Below are 25,030 nucleotides of genomic sequence, written 5' to 3' on the forward strand. Positions count from 1 at the left end.
GTGAGACACTAAAGACCACATATTGGATAATTTTGTTAATATGAAATTTCCAGAATAGGCAAATTTATAAACGCATAAATAGATTAGTCATTGCTTAGGGCTGGGGACAAGGTGGAGGATTGACTGCTAATGGGTATGGGGGTTCTGTTGTGGGGGAAAATACTGTTCTAAAATAAGATTTTGGTGATGATTACACAACTCTGGGACTATACCAAAACCACTGAACTGTACATTTTAACTGGGTGAATTGTATTGTATGTGGATTATAGCTCAATAAAGCTGTTAAAAAAGAAAATAAAAACAATCCAGGAACTAGGGACACCTGTAGAAATGGATTTCAACCCTAATTTCTTCTCACTTTACATTCGTTGGATTCAAAATAATGGTAGCTGGCAAGAGACACCACAGTGACTGTGTTGCTAGTGTGACTTGGGAGGATTTATGGCTGTTTTAATTTAGGTTAGAATGGTAGAGTTGAGCCCATTGTTCATCTAAATTAGCAGTAACAAGCAGCTGTTTCAGTTAATCATTATAAGGACTGCAAACAGCACTCAAAGGAGTACTCAGTTCCTTCAGCAGTTTAAAAGAATGATCTTAATGTGTTAAAATAATACCTTTTCTCATTCAGCACTTTTCATTTCAAAAAAAGATACAATGTTTCTTGAAATCTTATTTTCATTAAAACCAAGGTGTTAAGTTTAAAATATCGCTCCAGATCTTTTAAACATTTCTTTTCTAGTTCTTAAATCTTGATTAGGAAAAGGTGCATCATTATTCACTAAATACTACATAGGTTCAAAATAGCTACAGAGAAAGGGAGTATGAGGTTGAGCAGGTGGCAATGCTTCCGTTTTCACACTCTGAGAAGGCCAAGGTTTCTTAGGGAAACATTCCTGGTATCTGTATTAATCAGTTTCATAGTTCCTCAGCTGGTGTGTGTGTGTGCGCGCGCGCGCGCGCGCACTTCCAATTTCATTTGGCAGGTGCTGACGACTCTGTTAGGTTTTTATAAAAATTCATTTCATTTCCCTTTTCAGCTTCCGTCTTGCTGGTGTGTGCATGCCAAAGTGTAATTCAGGCTTAACCACCTTGCGTGTAGGTTAGTTCATTGCCTTGTTTTATGTATGAGGAAGCTGAGATTCAAGGATGATAAGGTACTTTGATTTGCTTGAGTTAATGAGTTCTTCCAGTTGGAACTCAGGTCTCCTGATTTCTGTTTCTGTTAGTGAAACATCTTCATTTTCTAGCCTTCAACCTCTATCTTTTCAAATCTTATACTTAGGAATAAATATCTGCATTGAACATCATTTTATGTTGGTTTTTCTTAGAACTGACTTTTGGACAGAAGAGGTGGTTATCTGTGTGTTGTAAATGGAGGAAAACAAATCAAAGGTGACTTTCCTTTTGGGCCATTCATTTTCCCAAGTAACAAAATTTCCCATTTATTTCTCCAACTGTAATTAAACAGCAGTAACTGAAGGATATCTAGATGTTCTTAACAAAACAGGCAAACAGAACCAGGACTCTGACCTAATGGATTTTAGAATAGGAATGTCAAGGTCATTGGAAATTAAAAATTTTCAGGAGTCTCTCTTACATAGATTACAAATCTCCTAATCTCCCTGCTTCCTCTGTGGTCTCCTTAAAATCCATTCTCCGCAGCGAAGAGCTTTAAAAAAATTAAACCATAGGTGTCTCTCCCCTATTTAAAACTCTCCAGTGCTTTCCACTGCACTCAGAATAAACTCCCTAATTCCTTTATTGGCTTACAAAGCCCTACAGGATGTAACCAATGCTTGTTTACTTCTCCAAGCACATTTCCAAGCTTATTTCCTCTTACTTTCTCATACCTTCCCCCTCAAACCCTATTTAGGGCCTTTGAATTAGCTGTATCCTTTGCCTGGAATGCTCTTCCCTCTGATATTTGCATGCCTGTTAAGCCAACCACTTCTTAAATGTCTCCTCCTCAAAAGGGTCACCCCATCACAATCACCATCACATCATTCACTGTATTTCCTCTGCACAGAGCTTAACACTAACGACATTTTTCTCCCCTCCCCCCCATAAGCTACCTAGAACCTAGATTTATCTGTCTTCGAGGCAGCTCAATCAAGAGCCTGGAGGAGTGCCTAACATATGTAGGAGCTCAACAAAAATTTGTTAAATGAAGAAATGAACATACGAATATACCCTTTCTTCCCTGCCCCTTTCTCCCAACCAGGGCAAAACTCATAATGAGGTTACACTTAAAAACGTCTTTCTCATCTATCAGGTATTTCCACCCTTGAGGGATAGATGTCTTCGAGGAGACTGCAACATCATTGGATTCGCCCTTCTGATTCTACCTTGTTTCTACATATTAGCTTTTCATCTAGAGCTTGGTTTCTCCGTGACCAATGCTTTTACTTCCCGATTGCGATATCGCGTAACGACGGAAGGGTGAGCACTAGGGCCCGGAGATCCCTTGATGCTAATTGTTGAGGTTAGGATAGGGCAGTTGGCCTGGTGCGCTGTGAGTGATCCTCCCTAGAGATGCTGGGGAGAAGGGGCGGAGCTATCCCAAAGGATGAGCCTTTCTTGGGCCGTCCGATCTGGTGGGGCTGCCGCTATGAGAAGGGCCCCGGGAATCAGAAGAAAGCAAAGCTAGCCTGGGGCGAAGAGGGAGCCCAACTGACCCCAGGCGGTAAAACCAAGGGGACGAAGGAAAGGTGGCAGGGCCTTAAACCAAAACTGCAGAAAGAAAGCCAAGATTTGGATATTTTGCCAGAGGAAAGGGTTAAACAGTTTCCAAGGTAACGGACCAGGAAGCGCGCAAGACGTCTGCAGCAGGTTCGAAGGTCAGCCTCGAGTTTAAAGCGCCCCTGGCCCAGCGGATTCTGGCCAATGGAGGGGCAGCTGGGCGTGGTCACATGATGCGCGGGGCGGTCCTGCTAGCTGCCCTGGAGCACGTGGGAAGGTTTTTCCTGTTCCTTTTTTCCTTTTTAAAAAAGCCCACCCACTTTTGCGCGGGCTTTGGCGCGGGGTTCTTCTCGCGAGAGGCGTGCCACCCTCTCGCGTGAGTGAGTGGGAGGCGTGAGGACTAGGAGGTGTTGCGGGCTGGAGTTGCTGCGGCGGAAGCCGGGGGTGGGCAGGCCGGGGGCGGGCCGCGGGGCGGGGAGGGGGGGAGGGCTGGGGGGCCGCTGCGGGAGGGGGCGCCCGCCTGCTCTGCAGCTCGTGCGGCTGGTCGTTGCGGGCCGGTGACATGCCTGTGAGCTGCGGAGGCTGCGGCCCCCAGGTGAGCCGGGCGCGGATCCGCCCGCGGCGTGAGCAGCGCCGTTGGCTGGGGTGGAGGCGGGCCGCGGTGGATATAGCGGCCTGGCTCGGGCGCCGCAGCCCCTTCGTCTACCCGCAGTCCCTGCCCGACTTCGGAGCTGCCCCGAGCTGCGCCTTCGTACGGCGGTGGGAGGAGGGCGGGAGGAGCGGGGCGGAGGTAGGAAGCTCGAGGCCCCGGGCCGTGGGGGAGGGGTGTCCTCGGGCTGGAAATGGGTCTTCCAGGGGTCCGAGTGTGGCGGCGGAGCAGCGTCCCCCTTGGATGACAAGCTTAGTTTCCATCCCCAGGGTGGTCTTCAGAGCCGGGTCCCCTCCGTGCGTGCTGCTGCGTATGCTTAGTTTGTGTTCGTGGTGCGCGCACAGGAGCATATGGAGGAGGAGGACATTGCACTTTGTCCTCGAACAGCATCCTTCACTGTCAGAACCCTTGAGCCCTGGAACCAGGCACAAACCAAATCTTGTGACAAAAACGGAAAGCGTCCAGCAGTTCCTCGGAGTGTTTTGATTTGGATTTGCTGTCAGATTTTCTTCAACGCTGTTACATGGCTCAAATGCTGGCCATCAATGTTCCGAATGGATTGGGTGTACTTACTCTTTTATTCCAGGCACTTAAACTGCTTTATTAAAAAAAGTGTATGTGACCAAAGTATTAAAAACGTTGGTAAAATGACAATGGCAGTAGAACCTAAACCACAGTGGTATGACGTGGTAGCAGTTCTGCTTTCCCTCCTCGGAGACCTTATTAAACTGGAAGTGGTTTAGCTTAAGATGCTAAGGAAATTTCAGGGTGAGAAATACTGCTGAGGTACATACCTAATGGCTTTAGTGCAGATTGTAGTTAAAAATTCTGGTTCTCTTTTCAGCTTTGTAATTATTCAGCCCCTTGCAAAACTCATAAGCTTTCCCTACCTTATTTCCACCTCGTTAAGGATGTTATATTGATTGATACTGATTTTGATATGTCTGGAAATAGAAAATATAGAGTACTCAGAAAATTTAGGGTACTCAGCAATGCAAAGAAGATTTTAATGTGTTATTATTATTTATGATTTTAGGATAAATGGCAGCACAGTTCCTAGCACAATCAGTGTTAGTTAAAATAGTGCCATTTAATGAATCATTTTATATACACAGTCACGTTTTTCAGTTAGTACGCTGGTTATGCATACTTTTTTATGGTCCTTCTGGCAGAACTGACCCAAAGGTTGACAGTGAATTTCACTGTTAGTTGTAGCTGTGACTAACAGTTTATAAGTGATCAGAGAATGTAAGGCAGTCAGAACAAATGGATTCCCAGGCTGAACTGGTAGTGATGAGTGTCTGTACCCACATAGCTGCACTACTAATAAGGGCCTAGTGGTTTACCTCCAGGCTAATGATATTTCCCAGCTGTTGAGGATATGGGACTTGCTGAAGTCCCTGAACCACAGTGAGAAATTCTCTGGCTTCTGAACTCCTGGGATAAGTCTAGAAGCTGAAGAAGTCTTCCTTTGCCTTTTGAGGCTGGTAAAAGGATAGTACGTTTAAATTGTCTTTCTTTTTTTAATTAAAAAAAATTCCAGGAACTTAATGTCTGGGAAAGTAAATCAAACCAAATCAGATGATACATTTTAGGTTATTCTTAGGAAAATTTCTAGTTATAAATAGGCAGTGGAGCTGTCTATACTTGGAGAAAATGTGAAAAACTTTAGCAGTGTCTTTTTGAGAATGGGCGAAAGAGACCTGTTACAGAGTTAAGAAGTTCTCTGCCATTTCATCTTGGCAAACTGATTCTCAGGGACAGAAAACCAGAATTTTTTGCTGGTCTTTATCACCGTTTGGCAAGGGTTTCAAGCTTAGGATGTAGATACTTGTTTCATAGTGCCTTTGAAAAGTAATTGAAGTCACTTTGGGAAGGATAAATATTTAGGTAAGCTGAATTATCCTTTTTCTGTTAAGTGGCCTGAATTTTAGTAGTAAAATCAGCCATTCGGAGGAAATGAGGGGTGGGACAGGTCAGGAAAAGATCTAAGCTGGCCTGGGCTTGAGTTAAGGGTGTATAAACTGGTAAAGCAAGGAGACAAAAACACTTCATCAGTTTAAGAACAAACCAAACAGATCTGCCACTCATCTTTATATATACACAAGTTTATTTTATTATAAAATACTAGCATAAAGGCATTTGAAATGTATAGGTTAGAGACTGGACAGAAGAAAAGTTAACATTTTTGGATTAATCTGAGAATGTTTCATGGGGAAAAAAATAAGATAAATGGCAGAGGCTTGGAATGGATTGGATGTTATGTGAATGAAAATGAGGTACCGTGTAAAAGAGTTTGTGTTTGGGAGTCCAGCAGATCTGTTCATTGATGTTAGTGGAGCTCTTTTTCTTCATCCCTGATAGGAGAGCTAAAAACCTCAAAGTTACTGTGAAGCACATAGTGACTGCTTACCCAGTGTTTTTTCTTTGACCTCTTCTGATGTCTTGAGATTATTTGGCTGCAAGGAACAGAAACCATTTGAATTAACTTACTTAAAAAGGGCGTTTGTCCTACAGTTGCAGGACTGCCTCTGAAGCCCAGCTCAGCGTCCTGGAAACCAGAACATCTTGAGGCAGTTACTCTGCCAGTTTTTCTCTGGAAACACATGACATAGTCTTGTGTCTCTATGACTCTGTAATGTCTGTTACAGTTTCTTTCAGATTGACTCTCTTTAAAGCTCTTGGTTTCTGCTTCCCCATACCTTTGGTTTGCATGAAACTTTGGTTTGCTGTGGTGACAACACAAGATATTTTTATTTTGTAGCATGGTTCTCAACAAATATCTCCATATCTTAATTCTGAAATTTCTGGAGAGATACTTCAGTTGGTCAGGTACCTACCTGTAGTCCAGTTGGCTGAGGGTGGGGGAAGATGGAAATGGGAAAACGGCTGGGGGAGGAGATGTAGGTGTGTCTCACAGTTTGTACTTTTTCAGACTGGGTACTGCAAGTTCTCTAGTGCAGGGGGTGTGAACAAGGGGAGAAAAGGTGGGTACTTCTGGTGTACTTCTAACATCCTGCAGTTTTGAGTTTTTCCCTAGTACTGCGCTAAATTTGCTCTCAGCAATGATCTCCTTCAGGACAGATTCTCCTAGGTGTGTGAGGGCAAATTATGTAAATGTTTTGTGCCTCAGTTTTCTTATGTGTAAAATGGGTGCAATAACAGCACCTTCTGTTGTGAAAAACATGGCGTGACTGTGACTGAGGGCAAGCTGTGTGGCGGGCACTGTGGCGCGGACTCCTGCAGCGTTTGGAGAAGGAAGGATATCATTCCTGCCCTCAGGAGTGTACAAGTCTACTGCTGACCACTCCATACTTAAAACTGTTTCTTGACTTCAGTGACCCCTAAATTCTGAATCTCTGCCTCACCTGCTTTGACTGCCACTTATTTGTGGTTCTTCGTTTACCTGCCGGGAACCCTTTATCATGGTTGTCCTCTTAGATTCCCTCTTGATCCTCTGTTTTTTCCCTGTCTCTAGGATCAGCTTTCAAGCTCTGGATATGCGGATGATTCCTAGAGTAACATCTCTAGCTCTCACCGTGCCAACTGAATGTATTTTTTAGGTGCCCTTTGGATAGTACCTTGACATAAAATAATGCTGTCTGCCAGTTATTTCTTCTAGCTCCCCAAGCGTGAAACCTAGAAATTATCTTCCACACTCTTCCTGTTTTTATGCCTCATGTATTCTGTCGGTTAATAAGTTCTGCACAGGCTTTTAGAATGTCTCCTCTGTGCCGAGCACTGGACCATCTACAAAGCAGATCCGTTCACTCATTCCTGCTGCTGGCAGCTTAGGATAGAGCCTTATTACTATTTGCAAGAGCTGCTTAAATGCTTTTTCAGCCATATACTCTTAAGAGTCGTGGCGTCACAGATGTTACTGATAAGGAAAACTGTGTTCCTGAGTTAAAATTCTGAACATATTTTTTGTTAAAAATAATCTTGTAGGTGGGAGTTATGCATAAGGTTAAGAACATTATTACTCTACCTTCTAGGAAGCATATTCACATTGAAAGCACAGCCTCAATATTTTAGGTTTTTTTTTTTAAAGTTGTGTTTATTGTTGGTATACAGGAAACTATAGAGAAGCAAATATCTTAATAGATAATCAATTAGGTTACAGTCACATCTTTTTTACATGATTGACTATTGGTTTGAAAGACAAAGTAATAACTGATAGCTGTGGTATTTTTAGATTTTATAAGTTAAACAGCAGGTCTGTACCCAAGGAAGAAGCTAACATTTCAGTTCCTTCTATATGAGGTACTGTTTTTAAATGTATTATTTAATTGCATTCTCATAGCCATCCTAGGAAGATGAGCCTCAGCTTCCTTATCTGCAAGAAAGGGATAGCATCCCCTTCACACCACTGTTTGCTATTAGGTATTATTCTGGTTTTTTGTGATGGTTGCTCTGGCGTTTACAAGGTAACTTAGCAATGTCACTTCTTGTATAGTGTAGGGACAGTATTTTTTCAGTTCCAGCACACCATATGCTATGTGTTATTTTATCATACACTTTACTTCTAAACCCCATATTACATTGTTATTGTCAGTTTAAAGTTGTTCTTTAAGGAATTAAAAAAGGAGAAAATATTTTTTTATATTACCCTCATATTGACCCTTTGAGGTATTACCCTTAGTTTAGACCCAAATTTCCATCAGGTATTGTTTTTCTTTTGCCTGTGGAATTTTTTCTTTCTTGTTTTAAACAGTGATTCTAGTGATGGTTGGCTGGGGATGAATTCTCACAGCTTCTTTTAGTTCAAATTATTTTGCCTTAATTTTTGAAAGATATTTGGGTATGGATATCTGGGTTGACACTCTTTTTAGATGTTGCTCCATTGTCTTATTTTATGGTTTGGCATAGTTTCTGATAAGAAATTCGTTGTCTTTGTTCTTCTGTATGTAATGTGTACTTTTCTGTCTGGTTGCTTTTAAGATTTTTCTCTTTATCACTGGTTTTCAGAAACTTGGTTATGATGTATATTGGTGTGGTCTTCCTCGTGTTTATTTTTCTTAGGGTTTGTTAATCTTCCTTGCATCTATTAGTTTTTGGTTTTCATCAACTTTGGGAAGTTCTGAGCCATTTTGTCTTCATATATTGCCCCCTTGCCCCCCCCCCCACAAGTTTTAGGATTCCAGTTATTCACCTTTTACAGTGGGCCATCGATGCTGCTTTGCTTGTTTGTTTTTAAGTTTCTCTGTGCAGCATTTTGGATAGTTTCTATTGCTAGGTCTTTAAGTTCACTGAACTTTTCTCTTGCAGTATCGAATCTGTTATAATTGCATCTGGTATGTATTTTATTTTCATCTCTAGAAGTTCAATTTGAGTGTCTTCCCTCTTCTGTTTCTTTCCTTATCATGATCATGTTTTCCTCTCCCTTCTTAAGTGTATGGAACACATTTGTTCCAATAATATAGTTTTAACATCTTTTCTGTTCATTCCATCATCTCTTTCACTTCTGGATCTGCACTTAGTGACTTATTTCCTCCTGCTTATGGGTCATATTTTTCTCCTCTGTTGTGTACCTGATAATTTTTGACTGTGTGCCAGTCACTGAATTTTATGCTGTCGCTCGCTCAGTTTTGTTGTAATCCTTAGGAGTGTTGGATTTAGTTGGGGTTAATAGGTCGGTCATTTGGAATCTGTTGGGTTGTTTTGAGGCTCGCCTTTAAGCTTTGTTAGGGTGAGTCCAGAACAGCCTTCCGCGTAGTGCTGACTTTGTTCCTCAACTAAAGCAATTCCCTTCTGAGGAGTCCATCCATTACCTGATACATTAGAAAGTTTTCCCACTCTGGTTGGTGGGAATGCGGACTGTTCCCAAGCCCTGTCTGGCTCCAGGTGTTGTTTGGCCTACTGCTCTCTAGTCGTTATTTCCCCAACCTCAGCTACTCGGCACAGATCAGCATTCGGTCAGGGACCCTAGGGAAGCCCACCTGCAGATCTCTAAAGCTCTCACTCTTTCTGAGCTCTCCCTCCAGTGTATCTGCCCTGCAAGTTCTAACCACCTTGGCCTTCCCAAACTACGACCTCTGTTTCTGCAGCTCGGTGAGACTGCAGACTTGCTTAGCTTTCCTCTCCTTGTGTTGTGACCTGGAAGTGTTTCTCTTCTCTCAGGGATCATAGTCTTGCGTTGTCTCTCGTCTGATGTTTGAAAAGCAATGTTTCATATATTTTGCCCTATTTAGTTATATTCAACAGAATATTTTTAACACTTGGACCTTTGGGATTTGGCCAAAATATATACTTGGAGCATTTATTATAAATATTATAAAAGTAGAAATTATTGGAAACTTTTAATTATATTTTCACAAATAATTCATTAAATGTAGAAGTGTCCATTCCAACATTTAAAGGTCAGCTTTGCTCTTTAAAAATAATTGCTTTTTATTTATTCAGCGGACGTTTGAATGCTTACTGTGCTAGAATACAAATACAATAAAAAACACTTGTCTTCAAAACTCACAAAAGGAGGGAAGCATGCAAACAATGGCATCAAAGGAATAAAGGACAAACCACTGTGGGGACATAAAGGAGGTGGCTGCTTGTTCCGGCAAGGAGGGATACAGGAGATGAGCCAAGCGTTCTCAAGAAGGGAGGTCCTTGAACTGATGTGTGAAGAGTAAGTAGCAGTTCAGCTGATGGAGGAGAGGGCACATCTGAGGGAAGTTTAGGAGGATGATGGGTTAGGGTTTGGTTATTGACTAGATGTGATAGTCAGTAGTGACTGAGGGAAAGACCTACTGGCTTGACTGGTTTACTGGGTGTTACTGATACAGAGAAAACAGGAGGAGATTGTTTAGAGAGGAAAGTTTTATTCAGTTTTTGAGCATGCTGATTTTGGAGTAACTGGGATATTTACTTGGAAGTATCTAATAAAAATTGGGTATAAGGAACTGAAACTCAGGTGCAAGAACTGAACTGGAGATATATGTTGGGGAGTTATTTGCATAGTTAAACCAGAGGTAGAAATAAAATATCCTTGGAAGACTAAATAAAATGAGTACCAAAGAGGAGGTTAGAATTATTAGTCATTGAGTAACGAGTTATGAAATAATTTTGGAAGGAGACTAATGTAATGGTAAAGAGATAGATAGACAGCCGTTTCTCAGTCAGAAACCACATAGGGTACTTGTAAAAGATACAGATTTCTGGGTTCCATGTAGACTTCCTGAATTCAGATCTTGTTGGAGGGAGGTAATAGATTTAAGCTGATCCGTACAGGTACTGAAGTCAGAGAACTAGTGCAGGAGGAGGAGGGTCACAATAGGACAGTATTGTCGATAGAGGGCTAGGAAGGAATTTCAGAGAGTCCTTGGCTCTGTTAGCTCATGGTAAAAAAAAAGATCAAGAAATATATGATGCTGACCTGAATACTTAGGCCAGAGGAGAGGAGAGGAAAGACTTTGGAAATATTTTTCTTATTATAAAAGAATTTATGCACATCTAGAAACACATAATTGCGTCTACCCAGATAAAGCCAATGTTTATACCCATCTAGTGTATGTTCTCTTTTATATTGCATGTATTATATAAATGCACACATGTAGTCATAGAGGTTTTACACAAAATGGGATAATGTGAACATGCTGGAAGCTGCCTTATTTTATTTAATAATCTATCATCTTTCCATATTATAGGTATTTGACATTTTAGGACGTTAAAAAAAATCCTAGTTGTCACAAGTGGCCACTATCATGAGTTTAGTCTATATCTATCATAGTATTTCCTAGGCCTGTACAAACACACACATGAGTGTCAGTTGTGTGTGTATATCATTTTAAAAATAAAAAATCTCAAGTAGAGAGCACACTATTTACATTGTCCTGTAACTTGCTTTTTCCCTTAATATATTGTGGACATGCTGTCACATCAGTATGTGTTGCTCTCTTTCCAACAGCTGGGTAATAGTCATATGAAAGTATTATAATTTATTTGAATTGATGGGCTTCTAGGTTATCTTTAGCTTTTCATCCTTTTTTGTTTTCGTGAATATTCTTTCACATATATCTTTGTGAATTTTGTGCAAGTACACATGTAGGATAAATTTTCAGAAGTGAAATCGCAGGATCAAAGGGGTAGGTGTAATATATTCAAAGTGTCCAATACCTGTTTACTGTTTATAGTTGTTTCTCTATCTTTCATTTGTTTTCTTTTACGTTCTGTGATATTTCTTAAAACTTTCTTGGTTGTAATATCTATTCTGCTTTTTTGCTGCTTCTCAGGGGATTTCATTTATTTTATGGTGGTGTTTTTATATCCTGTGGCTTTCCTGAGCTCCAGCAGCTTACTTTTCAGTTGTCTGCGTTGCCCATCTGTACTTTGCCTCTGATCTGCTTTTTAAAAAATTATCCAGGTTCACTTTAATTTATTTGACTCTAGGGAAACACCCTTAGTTATTCCCTATTTAGGACTCTTGTTTACTCACCAAGAATGGGACACAAAACAAAAAAGCGTTAAGTGAAAAGTTTATTATTGTAACATAAAGGTGTTCCAAGGGAAAATACTCTATTTTTGCTCCATTTGTGAAATCTGTCTAAAACTACATTCTCTCTAATTATATCTCTCTAATTATAAAAGATGGTGAGGGAACCCTACTGTGTTACTTTCTCCCCCCATCTGCCTTTATATCCTTTCAAAGATGATTTTTGTTCCTTTGCTTTATCAGAAGTATGAGTCATGTCATCTCATGCCGGATCCACTTTTATGGACTGTTGCGTAGATATTCTCTCATAGGTTTTTTTTCTTTGTGAGGTTAATATTTTACTTATGTTTTAAGTTGAACACAAAGCTATGGAGTAGGATTCAGTAAGTGTATTTTTCTTCAATGAGTGAAGCGAGTGTAAACGTGGAATTAAATTTAGTTTCTTTTTTATTAATATAAATTCTGAGGTACTATTCTAAAAACAGATAATGTGAGTTTCAGGTGGCATGAGTATATTTGTCTGGAGTGTTTTTCTTTCTTTAGTATATCTCTTATGTGGTTTTTTGTTTTGTTTTGTTTTTAAATGATTCTTCATAGGTCCATACCGGATTCTTTAGTACTCAGCTTTGAAAAGGGTGTTCTATTAGGTCAGCTGTTCAGGAATATTGCAGGTAATGAACTGGGGTAGCTTGAGGTGTCAGATCCGGGATGTTGTATCAGAGCCCCTTGATCTTCCCCTACTTCCGTGTGACTGTTTCTTCCCTCAGGGGCTTGGCCTGTTGCACCTCCACCTTCAGGTGAGGTAATGGGTCAGTAGTTTCTTGCCTGGTGAAGCCTCCAGTGAGTTTGAGTTTAATCTTTGCTCTTGTTGACTTTAGTCAGCAGCTGCAAAGGTCATTGCTGTCTCTCATCTCTTTTCCCAACACCGCCCTCTCTGCAAGGTTAGGGGTCTGAGAAAGTAAAGATGCTCTGTGTGCTGGTCCTCTGTCCTTCCAAGTTGTGTGTAATGGCTGCCCTCCTGGCATTGTGGGACTGCACTCTAGGTAATTCAGTCTCTCTCCTGTTTCTGGCATCTAGAGTGCTTCTTTATTTCCCTCTATTACGAAGTGTGGTGAACAGCTTTTCAAGCCTATATACACTATAGAGAAGAGGGTAAGAGCCTGGGTGCTAGAATTTGAAGATTTGGATTTGCATCTCAGCCCTCTGCTGCTTACTGTGTGGGCCTGGTGAATTGTTAACCCCTTCCTCTTGCCTCTGTTTTTCTCATGGTAGAACTGGAGTACTGCTCTGCCAGTCCTAAGGATTAAATGAGATGTGCAAGGAAATCTCTTAGCACAGCAATTGGTGCATTATAAACTCTCCTTAGAACCCTCGCTGCTCCAGGAGCATCAGTTCCTTTGATGAATTCCCAGAAATAGAACGGTTGTGTCATAGGATAGGAATATTTTCAGGGTTCTGACATGCAGTACAAAATTGCCCTCCAGAAAGGTGGTGCCGGTTTACTCAGGAGATGAATTTGAGTGTTTCACTTTGCTGGCACCCTTGTGTTGGCCTCTATGTTTTATATGTTTTATGTGAAGTTTGAGGCAAGTCCACTTGCCCCTGAGGGTTTTTGGCAGCTGAAAAAAAAGAGAGAGTGACTTGGCCTGGGACAAAGAAAAGAATTATTTTCTTGCCTTGGTTACATAGACCTGTGTATTTACACCTTGTTTTGAGAATTTTGGTCCTTTTGATCATTTTGGTCCATAAGTAAATATTTAATTTTTCTCTTACCTATGTTTTATGGTTTCCCAAGTGCCTCCCCTAAATTTTCCATTTGATTCTTACAATAAACTTGTCCAGTAAGTAGGGTAATATACATCGAGGTAATATACATCATACACACCTATGTAATATACATGGAGGAAACAGATGCAGAGATATTGCAATTTACCTAGAGGAAACAAAGCTAATGAGAGGTACAACAGGGACACAAATGCTACTTTTCTGCATCCTGGTGTATGGTTCTTTATCTTGTGCTATCGGGACCTCCCTTGCCTGACAATTTTGCTGCAATTCCAGTCATTAATCAAATTTTATTGTTAAAGAGACCACTAGGATTTTTCTTAGTTCAGAATAGAATAGGAATTTTTTGTCTAAAAAAGAATTCTTTGTGAAAAATCAGAATATAGAAATCTCTAAAGGGAGGTGCATGTGTGTGCCTGCCTGCACACACACTTAGTTTTATCTCTGTTGTGGAAGAATATAAAATTAGAACTCCACTAAAATTTAGGGTTTTTTTTTTTTTCAGTTCTGCAGGGGACTAGGTTGTGGTTTTGCCTATAAATGTTTTCATAGTATAAATTGATATTAAGTAAATGTCTTGAAAACCTCAACTAGGTAATTCTTGAGAAGACCAGTTTGATTGAAACTAATTAGCCGTTTCTCAAATCTTTATTGATTCAATTTTTTTAGTGTTCAGTGATTTAGTATTCAGTTCTCACTCCTGCCCTTTACTGTAATAAAACATTTTCCTTGTAAGACTCTGATCCAAATGGGCTATATTTGCCTTGTTCTCCTCCGTATCTATAGCATGTAGTGCAAGTAGATTTTGAATGAAGGGACAAGTTACTGTGGTCAAATGTGGATATTGAGTGGTTAATGCCCAGGTTGATTTAAGCTCTAAAAGATACTTCATTAAAGCATTGATAAAAAGCTGAGACTTAGTTTCAGAGTTTCTCCCAAGGAGGATGTGTATGTGTGTGTGTATAAACACATGTCTGTGCATGTGTTTTAAATACTACAGTATTAATCATTTAACTTGGATGTTTTTGAACTCTCGTCATTGGTATGCTGTTGAGATTCCTATATAAGGGCTTTGTTTTTATCTGATTTTATTTGATATGTACAGATTTCGTATTCTCATTTGTTTGTTATTAAACCTTTCTGCCCAAGAAATAAGAATGTTTAGAGCATTCACAGTTGCTGTAGGGATAGAGTGACTTTTAGGAGGCAAGAAGGCTGAGATTCTTTTTGTGACGTTCTCTGCTTTAGATTTTTAAAAGGCTTTTGAAATATTTCTTATTGAGGCTTTCAAATATTTTCTTATTTGTAATAAAAAAGGGCAGTGAGATTGACTAGATATGGATAAACTAGTTTATAATCATTTTGAACCTAAAAAGATTTTTGTAATAATTTGGTATCTCGTTAAGGTGCCAATATTCGTATTTTTCAAATATTCATGTTGGATTGCTTAATAAATTTTTACGTCTCAGAATTCTTTTTTTTTTTTTTTTTGTAAATGACTGAATTTAAAAAAGTTAGCACAAAATGCTTGCTTGAATCACTAAGATCAATAAAATAGTTATTTTCTTTTAATATTTTTTCTTTAGGTCTTTTGTGGACTAGCTCTTCACTGATTACCTACAACAGCAATATAGTTATGGCGACCTTCCAGACTTTCAGAAACAGTCACATGAAAACTAGAGCATCTGTCAGAAAAGTAAGTTCACTGTATTGGATTCCTTTTAGTGATAGTTTTAATAAAAATGTTGATCAGTTTTTTTGACGTCGAAGTCTTGTTAAGCAGCTATGCTATGGTATTCTTGTTTTTAAAATGAATCTTATTATTGAAATGAATAATGATAAAATACTGCAAAGATTGGCACATATGAAAATAGTGATATAAAATCATGAAGACAATGAACTTTATTTCCCAAAGATCACATCTCCCTATTTCTTCTCAGCCGATAGTTTCCTCTCTTCTTTTTAGCAGTATAAGCATCAGGTGTGACGTTTCTTATAAAGATGTATATTACCATCCATTAATTCACTCAGCAAATATAATATAAATTTGACTGCTGCTTATGCGCCAGGCCCCATGTTAGGTATTGGCTGGATAATCAGTAGTGAGCAAATTAAATGTGATTCCCGATCGTCTCTGCTTTCTAGTCTGAGGAAGAGCCCTCTCTCTTTTCCTCCCTTGAGACGATTTGGTTACCCTTTCATTTCTTGACATTTTTGTCTTTGCTAAAACTGTGTGTGGGGGGGTGTTACTTAAAGGCAGAAAGGAAGGATGAATACTGGGGGATGGTCAGCAGTCTTGGTGAACCCTTTTTTTAGCTTCATCTTCTGCATTATATGACACTCTTGACAAGTCCTTACATGTTAAGACGGCCTTTGACTTCTTTCGTTACAGCTTCTTTCTTTTCTTCTCTCTTATGATAACACTTGTCTCCTTTGCACATCTTCTTTCCAGCTTCTAATTGTTAGTGTTCTTGTAAGCTGCTAGGCCTGCCTTTTCATTTATTTCCTCGTTTCTTCAGAGATCTGAGAAATGTTTGGATTTGACTGCTAACTGGAAGAGAGTGGTTGTCAAATCGAAAGGTGCCGGCGGAGTTGGAAAACAGAAAGTAAACTTATTTTGGAACAGTGTAGTAATTACACTTTTAAGTAATATGCCCCATGTGTTTTCCAGGTACCTTTAAACTTAGTAGGTCCCCTTTTTAATTTGAAAAAAGTACAATAAAAACTATTTTCTCTATTTGTTCTTTCTGTAAGCTAGAGTATATTGTGACTTTTTTTCAGATTAGCAATTGGACCCGTAGCTTTAAATTAATATTTAAATTGTACTGATTGCTTTAAATTAATAATTAGAACTAAGAAATACATATATACAAAATATAGTAGTGAGCTAGTGATCTTGTTCTTCAGACATTATACTACCTGCCTACCTATTTGACTTGAATTTCCCAGTATATTCCTGAGATAAGGAATTAGGCTGCAGCTGAAACTTTATGCTATTAATTTCATGTCTTTTTTATTCAGACCATTATTTATATTAGGCCCATGATAAAGATTTGGTTTGAATTCACTTGAATACTTGGAAACCCTTTTAGATAAAAATACATGAATGTAAATATTATATTATATACTGTTGATGTGTATGTGTGTTATGCACGGCCTCATAATTCTTTGATTGCTTCCTTGCTTTCTAGGACAAAATTGACCCAGTTTCACTTTCTACTTTACCTTCCTCGGAACGGGCTATTTCTCCAAAGAACCCCTGAATAGTATTTAGAAATCAAGATCTGCCCTTTGTTCCTTCACTGTCATGAGTTTATAATGACTGCTCATGTTCAGATTTCACATTTCATATTTTTTCCTTTTTTCAGTTCATGTTCATATCTTAGCCTGAAAACTTCCACTCATTAATGAATCACTTAAACTTTTGAATATTCAGATATTGGGGGAATAACCAGTGCAATAAACACCACATATACTCTTCACTTAGAATCACTCTCCGTTAACATTTTGCCACACCCATTCTGTGTGTGTACATATATACACACTTCCCTTTTGAAACCAAGTGAGAGTAGGCTACAGACATTATTTTACTTCTCTTCTTAATATATCAGCATGTGTCTCTTAAGAACATCATTATTACCACCCCTCAGGAAATCGTTAATTCAGTAACACTGTCTAACATGCAATCCATGCACAGATTTCCCCAGTTGTCTCAAATATCCTTGTTACTTTTTCCTTGTCTCTCATCTAAGATCTAAGCGAGGTTGACACTCTGTGTTTGGGTATTGTGTTTCTTTGGTCTCCCCCAGTCTCCTCCAGTTCAATGGTCTAGATTCTTTTCTCATGATGGCAAATCTTTGGAAGAGTCTGTACCAGTTATCTTGTAGAACATTCCCATATTCTGAGTTCATTTGTTTTTCCCTGTGTTTCGGTTCAGCAGGAACACCTCGAAGATGATGTCATGGTCATTCCACTCTGTCAGATTAGGCGGTGCATATTGTTAGTGCCAGGCTTGACCAGGTAGATAAGTTGTAACCACCAGATATCTCCAATCTAAAGACACATAATCCCTTTGTAATTAACACTATTAATAAATAATCTGTAAGGTGATGTTGCAAAACAGTGTATCTTGTTCCCCAATAGCTTTTAACCCAGTGGATTAGGGTAATGGATGATCCTTTCCTAAGTCAGTAATTACATTGGAGGGAGTTACAAACGGAGTTTTTAAATTTTGTCATTCTGTTCATATCTGTTAGCCAGCATTCTAATGTAAAGTAGCGCACTCCCCCAATCCCCACTCTTTTTATCTGTCTCTTTTAATGGACTTGTAGTTTTTTTTTTTAATTCAGTTGTTATACTCCATTATCATTTTTATTTTTTGATGCTCAGATTATCCCAAATTTGGCCAATGGGAATTCCTTCAAGTTGGCTTCTGTGTTCTTTTGAAATAACCCAGTTAATCTGCATGTCCTTGCATTCTTTCACAATAAGATGTCCCAGCCACACTTCATACATTTCTGCCTCAGACCTGGAACCAGCCATTCTGTCAAGGGGGATCTAGTTCTTTTAATTGGTGAATGGTATTTAGAAATCAAAATCTGTGTGCTGGGTATGCTCATTGCTGCTGAGGGCCATTGCTTCTATGGTGTATCAGTGGGAAAAGGTAGGACATGTATCTGAAGACTCTTGAGTTCATATTGAAAGTTCAAATTTAACATTGCATTTTTTCTTAATTCTTTGATTTCATATTTGTATCCCTTCTCTTGGATAAGATTTCCACTAATTTTTAATTTATTAAAATTAGCGAACATTTATTGAGTTCATCTTGTATGTGAGGCACTGAAATCTGGGGAAATAAATAGAGTAAAAGACAATCTCTGACCTCAGTAATTTGGTTTAATGGGTAAGAAAGACAAATATATGAAAGCAGTTATTATAATATGTTGTGATATAGGTTAAATGATCTTAATGTGCAAACAATACAGTAGGAACTTAGAGATTTATTATGACTAAGGGATGGGAAAATCTTCACAAGTCTTGGGATGGGTAGGATTTCTACAGGGGAACATTGGGGAGTAAGGACATTTCTGATAGAAGAGCAGATCAACAAATCAGAAGGTAGAGAGAAATTAATGTTCTGTTTATGTCCAAATTTAATACCCATTTTTTAATGTAACTTTTTCCTCCCTCTGTTTCTTTGCACTTGTGACATCTCTCTCTTTCCAATCTGGAATGCCTTCCTTCATTTTCATCATACAGCTGCTTTAAGACCCCTGAAAAGCTGTGTTTTGAGTTACCATATCTTTCTTTTTTTCCATCTCCAACTTTGTTATGAGAGTCATCACGTTGTTAGCATACCTTACTGTTAGCTTCCACATCATCTCCTTATATAAATTGTTGCTCCTGTTCTGCCAATGACTTGGAAATCAGTTACGTGATCTGTTAGGTTTTAGTGCAGGGTGAGTGTGAGAGAACCTGGCTGAGGACCTCGTGGTCTCCAATAGGTTGAGTGACTGGGCTGTGGTATGTGTGTGTTGAACATGTGGAGCTCTACTTTAGCCTTTTGTTCTTTCTTCTCTCAGCTGAGTTGAGTTCTGTTACATCAAAAGGTTTCCAGTGAATATCCATTGGAAAGTTAGTGACGCTTCATTTAATCCATCACCAGGATTTTTTACCTTGTCTTAGAATTAAGTAAATTAAGAATATCTTTTATTTTCAGAGCTTCAGTGAAGATGTGTTCCAGTCCGTAAAGTCTTTATTGCAGAGTGAGAAGGAGCTATGCAGTGTATCAGCAGAGGACTGTTTAAAGCAGGATGAACATGCCAGTTTGACTGAGGTTTGACAGATTACACTAACCCTTTCCTAATACAGCACAATGTATTTTCATGTAGCTTTGTAGAACTGCATGGTCTATTTTTAGAATGCCTAAAATCTCTGCACATTAATACATGTGTGAGAAGTACCTGTTCTAAATATTAAATACCTGCTAACATTAGTGTATTACAATGAGCACATTTAATTCAGTGCACAGGCATTACCATTAGACACACAGCACTATATTAGATGATTTCTGCTATGTTCAGTAATTGGGACTTTCATACGAAAATTTTCTATTCTGAAACAAAATGTATACTTATTTCTTATATTCATTTTTGGGTTATTGTTTTCTTGTTTAAATTCAGTGCCTTGGTTCAAAATGAAAAAGTAGTGGTACGTTTATTTTGAAATTAGGATATTTACCACTTAAGGATACGACAGACTACTTGCTCATCTATTTCTCTGTTGCATCAGCGTTTCCAGCCTTTGTTTGAATTTATTACTATAAAAAGGAGTAAAGTTTTTTCAACAATATTGCCATAGTCCATTAATACATTTATGTTACCAAAGAAGAGAGATAGGGTATTAGGCCATTGAAGCTCAAAACCAATAAATATGTGAATTAAAAAATTTTTTTGAAATCAGGGTTCTAATAAAAAATCTTGATTATTATTTTTGGGAATGATTTTCTTTCATATTCCTTGAGAAACTGTATTTGAAGTAGTTCTATAGGATGGTGAGCACACCTTTCAGACCCTGTAATGGTCTCTGACCTGTGCCTCTTCTTTTTGTATCAGCTCAGTGCTGTGGCACTTGGCTGTTCTCCTCTTTTTTATCCTTTTTTACTTTATTTTAGTAAAGCCAAGCCACTCCTAATATCCTCAGCCGTTGCCAAGCGTGACAAGTCTTCTGTGTCCTCTGCCCTCAAACAGTTTTCCAGCCGTCTCTCTCTAGTTGCTTACACAGTGCCCCTCTGAGCCCACATTCCTTAATCAGTGGGAAATTCAAACTTCTACTGGCACCTTCAAAACCCTATGCCAGCTTATCTTCTCTTTTGTATTCAGTAAAAGGATACTTGAAAGAACAGAAGGATTTTTTCGTTTTAGGCTATAGATATCTCCAAGTATCTTTTTGAAGAAAGGAAGGAAACTTGTTATTTGAGTGTCTCTTTGTTATCGAGTGCCTATGATGTGCTGCTAGGCACTTTCCTTCACATTATCTAATTAATCCTCACAACTGGGGGAGAGGAGGTGTGTTACCTTAAGTTTTATAGGTGAGGGGACAGCTCCTGCAAGTTAATAACTTACCTAGGCACCTGGAAATTAACTGTAACGTTTCTGTGAAGTAGTACCCATAATTAATGAGAATAAAGATTCTGGAATAATCTAAGATTCTGACTTGCTTTTTAATTATCAGAAAGAGATCAAAAGTATATTGAGTGTTGCTCTGTATTTCAACTATGCTGTTTTCCATTAATTCTTGAGAATTGATTATCCATATTGCTGCCATTTAAATGCTTCATATTTTTAGTCACAGTACTTGCTTAGTAGACAGTTTACTAGTCTATCTTCAAGTGGCCAGAATTTCTCCTTATGATGTCAAAGACATAAAGGGAATATAAATTTTTAAAATAATACTTTTTCAGGTTATAAAAGTGTACATCATCTATATAGAAAAATAAGAAATACTGAAAGCATAAGAAAGAAAATGACTATCATTAATCCTGTGAATTAAGAAAGAAAAAGCCATGGGGAAAAGAGTAGAGAAAAATAAGATCACTTATAATTCCATCACTGAGAGTTAATCACTGCTTATAAGTTGGTATATTGTCGTCCAGTATTATTTTCCATGCATATGTTTTTAAAAATAAGGTTGAAATTGTGTGCATAGTCTGTATCATATTTCTGTAACTTGTCCTTTTTACTTAATAATGTGACATTTCCTCAGGCCATTAGATTTTCTTCAGTAACTTAATTTACATAAAATTTTGCAGAGAAATCTCTGTGTAAAGGCATTGAAGGAAAAAAGTGATGATATCCCAAAGAGTCAATCAGGAGGTAGCCTTGGGGTTGCCCAGGGAAGGCGTCTCTGAGGAGGCGACATTCAGGTTGGAACTTAAAGAATGAGGAGGAGCTAGGCATGTAAACAGCCAAGGAATAGAGATCCGGGTTGAAAGGGCACCACTCTGAAGCCCCTAGGCAAGAATGTCCTGGCGTGTTCTGGACCCAGAAAGGGGCCCATGTGTATGACTGAAAGTGAGGGGAAGTTGAAGGCACCAGCTAAGCCAGAGCCTTGGGCCCTGTGTTAGGACTTTGCACTGAGAAGCCTGGAAAGGTTTCGACAGGGAAATGACAGGATAATTCCTGGGGCAGGTGGGAGAGGATTGGAGGTGCACAGGTGAGAAGTGGCATCAGGGGCTATGGAGAGAAGTGGGCACATGTGAGAGACGTTTGGGGACTAGAACTGGTTGAACTGGCCAATGAAGTGGCTGTGGGGGAGGTTTAGGAGCCTCAATTCTGGAGCCAAATCTTTGGTGAAAACACTTTGTGATCATCTTTGAAAAAATTAATCATCCTATTCACAACAGCAGCATTTTAATGCTTTGTGTGCTTTCTTTTTCTGTTTCTCAGCTCTGTCAACCGTCTAATTGAGATAAGACTTTAAAATTTTAATGGATCTTTATTCCTTTTTTATTCAGGTCACATTTCTAGGTTTTAATGAAGAAACAGATGCTGCTCATATACAGGTATGGTCAATTTATTGAACTGGAAAGGGCCCTGAGAGATTATGTGGAACAAATTTTAAGAGCATGGAAAATTTGCCTTATTAGCCCCAAATTTACATTAAACTCTTCTGTTTTCATTCCTATTTAAAGTTAAAAGATGACCTTTTGAGATCAATTTTTGAATGTGCCTTGGACATTTTCACTTTCAGTGTTTTCACCGAGCGTTCTTGTTATGACAGAAAGCAGTTTTAGGTTAAGAGACCACAAAAGTCACTTATCTGAGAAGGTTGCAAACCACAGGCTGACGTTTTCTCCATTGTCATAATGTAGAATGAAAGATTTATTTTTTTATTTTGATGTTTTTATAATCTAGCTCCAACAGTCATATTCTTACGTTTTTAATTGAGATAGAGTTAAATTTAAAAGATAAAATTTGTAAAAAGTTGTGATTAACCAGTGTAAAAATTTTAGCCTGTTTGATTTAGGCAGGTATTTATAAAGGGACTGACAGTTGAGATTAGGATCAGCAAAGGAAAGCTTCACAGTTACGTGAAGAGGAGTTGAAGCTCGTGTCGATGTGGTAGGCGTACTTTTTTTCACCTCGTACCGCTTCTTAAAATTTGTGATTGCCGTGCTCCCTTTTGTGGCAGTAAAGCATCTCCTAGTAGAAGAAGCAACACTGCATTATTTATAAAGACAATGCATATCAGGTGATGACGAATGAAAACTCTCCTGTGTGTCTTGATTGTGCTCTTGCCTGAAAGAAATAGTTTAGACAGAAGGCACAAGAGAAGATACAGTCCCGAGAACGTAAGGCTGAAAGAAGTATCCAGAATATTTCTTTCATACTCTACTTCCTCTTCAAGAATTACTGATAAAACCAGGAAAATACTCTGTGAAGGGTCAAAGATGTTAATTATTCTTTTCACTGGGCAAAACAGTTACATAAGAAGGGCAAATGAGAAGAAAAACAAAGGCAGTTCCTTTCCCTTTACATCTTCATAAAATTTTCAGTAAAGTCTGATATAATACCTTAGAGAGGAAAGGCAGAAAAATAGACTTGGATTTTATAAATATGTAACTTAAGCTCCAAGGAAGTATATTCTATAGGCAAGAATCCCATTTGAAAAATTCCATGGTTAAACTTTAGGACTTCAGGTTGACATTTGCAGCTAAAAACTATTAAATGCCTAAATTGTCGTGGATGTGTGAGATAACCATGTAAAATTTTGTTATAGCTTGGTATCATTACGTTTAAAAGGCTACAGAAATAGTCATTTTAAAATACTTTAGTACATTTTATTTTTGAGTTTTTAAAAAATTGTGGCCAGTAAACTGCGTATGTTAACTATTATGAAGTGGAAGATGTATTAACCAGTAGACCTTATGATTTTTTTGTCAGGCCGCATTGTAGGGACTTTAACAAAAGTGTTAGGCTGCAGTGTTATTTATTGTGTTATTGCTTTAAATTAGGATTCGGCTGCAGTTTCTTTGGAACTCCCAGATCTTCTGAATTCACTGCACTTCTGCAGTCTAAATGAAAATGAAATTATTTGTATGAAGGATATAAATAAATCATCAGATATAAACGCTGGTCCTCTAAACCAGGTAACTTTTATATATTATTTCTAATGAGTTTTTGTTGGCAAATTTTACAGTGACATTTGATTTAGTGTATTAAACTTTTAAATGCTTGGGTGAAGTTTCTTCTTGTTTAATGCCATCTCAAGGAAATATGATTCATAAGAAATCTAACTCAAGAAGCTTTGAAATCACTGAAGGGTAAAATAATTTTGGTCATAGCTTTAAATTAGATTTTCCATGTGTGAAGCTCTGTAAGTGGTATGCAAGTACATATTAATTTTTTTTCTAAAATTTGATTATTTCTGGATTTCTTGAACTGCTACCTGTGTATAAGTCATAGGAATTTTTCCCTCTTATTTCCAGTTTCAAATTTGTAAATATTGTGCTGTATGTTTTAGAGAACATACTTTAACTCATTTTCTTGTTTAAAAAATTCCATGTAAAATGGATATCTGAAGATATGTTCTTTGTTTATAAACAAAAATGTCATCATTTCCGAGAGGTCATTAGTTTTGTGACATTGAGCTTTTAGTTCTTTATTAAGTGTTAACTTTGTTGTTAATACCTCAAAGAAAAATGAATTGCATGTTTTCCCTCCTGAAAATTGAATTATTAGTATATTTAAAATGTGAATTACTTATTCCTTGAAGTATAAAATACCACTGTGTTCATTATGAGATTTACAGATAAAAGTAGAACTGCTCTCCTCATTTCCTTAATTATATTTTTCATTTATATTTACTTTGTTTTATTTGCTAGGATACAAGAGGTGATTAGCTATTTTATCTAATTTCTAGTTTTTTGAGTAAGTCATTTGTCAATATTTACATTTTTAAAAATAATATGTGTGGAAAAATCTGGCGACTTTTATTTTTAATCAAAGCTATAAACATGATTGTAAACTGAAATACTAGGGGAATTTAGGTAAAAGGAGGGGACGATTCTTTTATGATAGGAGAGAATGTGGTATCGTACTAAAAGCTACAGGAAGATAGGATACAGAAAGACTAAGACCTGGTTCCTGTCCTCAAGCAGTTTACAGTGTAGTTGGTGAACTAGGTGAATGATTAAATAAAAATCACAGGACTGTACAATAATACAGGAAAACATAATTGTCAAAGGAATGGATAGCAAGTTCTCTAACATTTAAGGAGATAGAATAGGTAGAATTTGAATACCTGGATAAGAGAAAGATGGGAGAAAAAGAGTGAGAAGTGAGAAGTATTATAGAGAAAGAATGAGGAAAAGAATTAAACATTACAAAACTGGGGAGCCTTTCAGGATGCATGTGTTTCTTTTCTTCTTCTTTTTTTTTCTTTAAATGGAATCATGTTATTTCTAGGCTTCATTTCCAGGTAATATG

The 25,030-nt window shown here is 38.2% G+C and overlaps 1 protein-coding gene across 7 annotated transcripts in view; it reads left to right on the plus strand.

Moving 5' to 3' along the window:
- The first annotated feature begins 2,551 nt into the window (after positions 1-2,551).
- AKAP11 (A-kinase anchoring protein 11) overlaps positions 2,552-25,030 on the plus strand; it is a 48,972-nt gene continuing 26,493 nt past the window's right edge. For 3 of the 7 annotated variants that reach the window (XM_067713445.1, XM_067713446.1, XM_067713451.1), the window contains exons 1-5: positions 12,325-12,427; positions 15,128-15,237; positions 19,261-19,377; positions 22,057-22,104; positions 23,557-23,691. In XM_067713445.1, the coding sequence (XP_067569546.1) occupies positions 12,340-12,427; positions 15,128-15,237; positions 19,261-19,377; positions 22,057-22,104; positions 23,557-23,691 (498 nt within the window). In that variant the 5' untranslated portion in view covers positions 12,325-12,339. Of the gene's footprint in view, positions 2,838-2,917; positions 3,056-3,148; positions 3,275-12,324; positions 12,428-15,127; positions 15,238-19,260; positions 19,378-22,056; positions 22,105-23,556; positions 23,692-25,030 lie in introns of those variants that run through there. The other 4 variants (XM_067713448.1, XM_067713450.1, XM_067713449.1 and 1 more) reach the window with 4 other exon arrangements.

Source organism: Pseudorca crassidens, chromosome 18 (assembly GCF_039906515.1).
Source record: "Pseudorca crassidens isolate mPseCra1 chromosome 18, mPseCra1.hap1, whole genome shotgun sequence".
NCBI lineage: Eukaryota > Metazoa > Chordata > Mammalia > Artiodactyla > Delphinidae > Pseudorca > Pseudorca crassidens.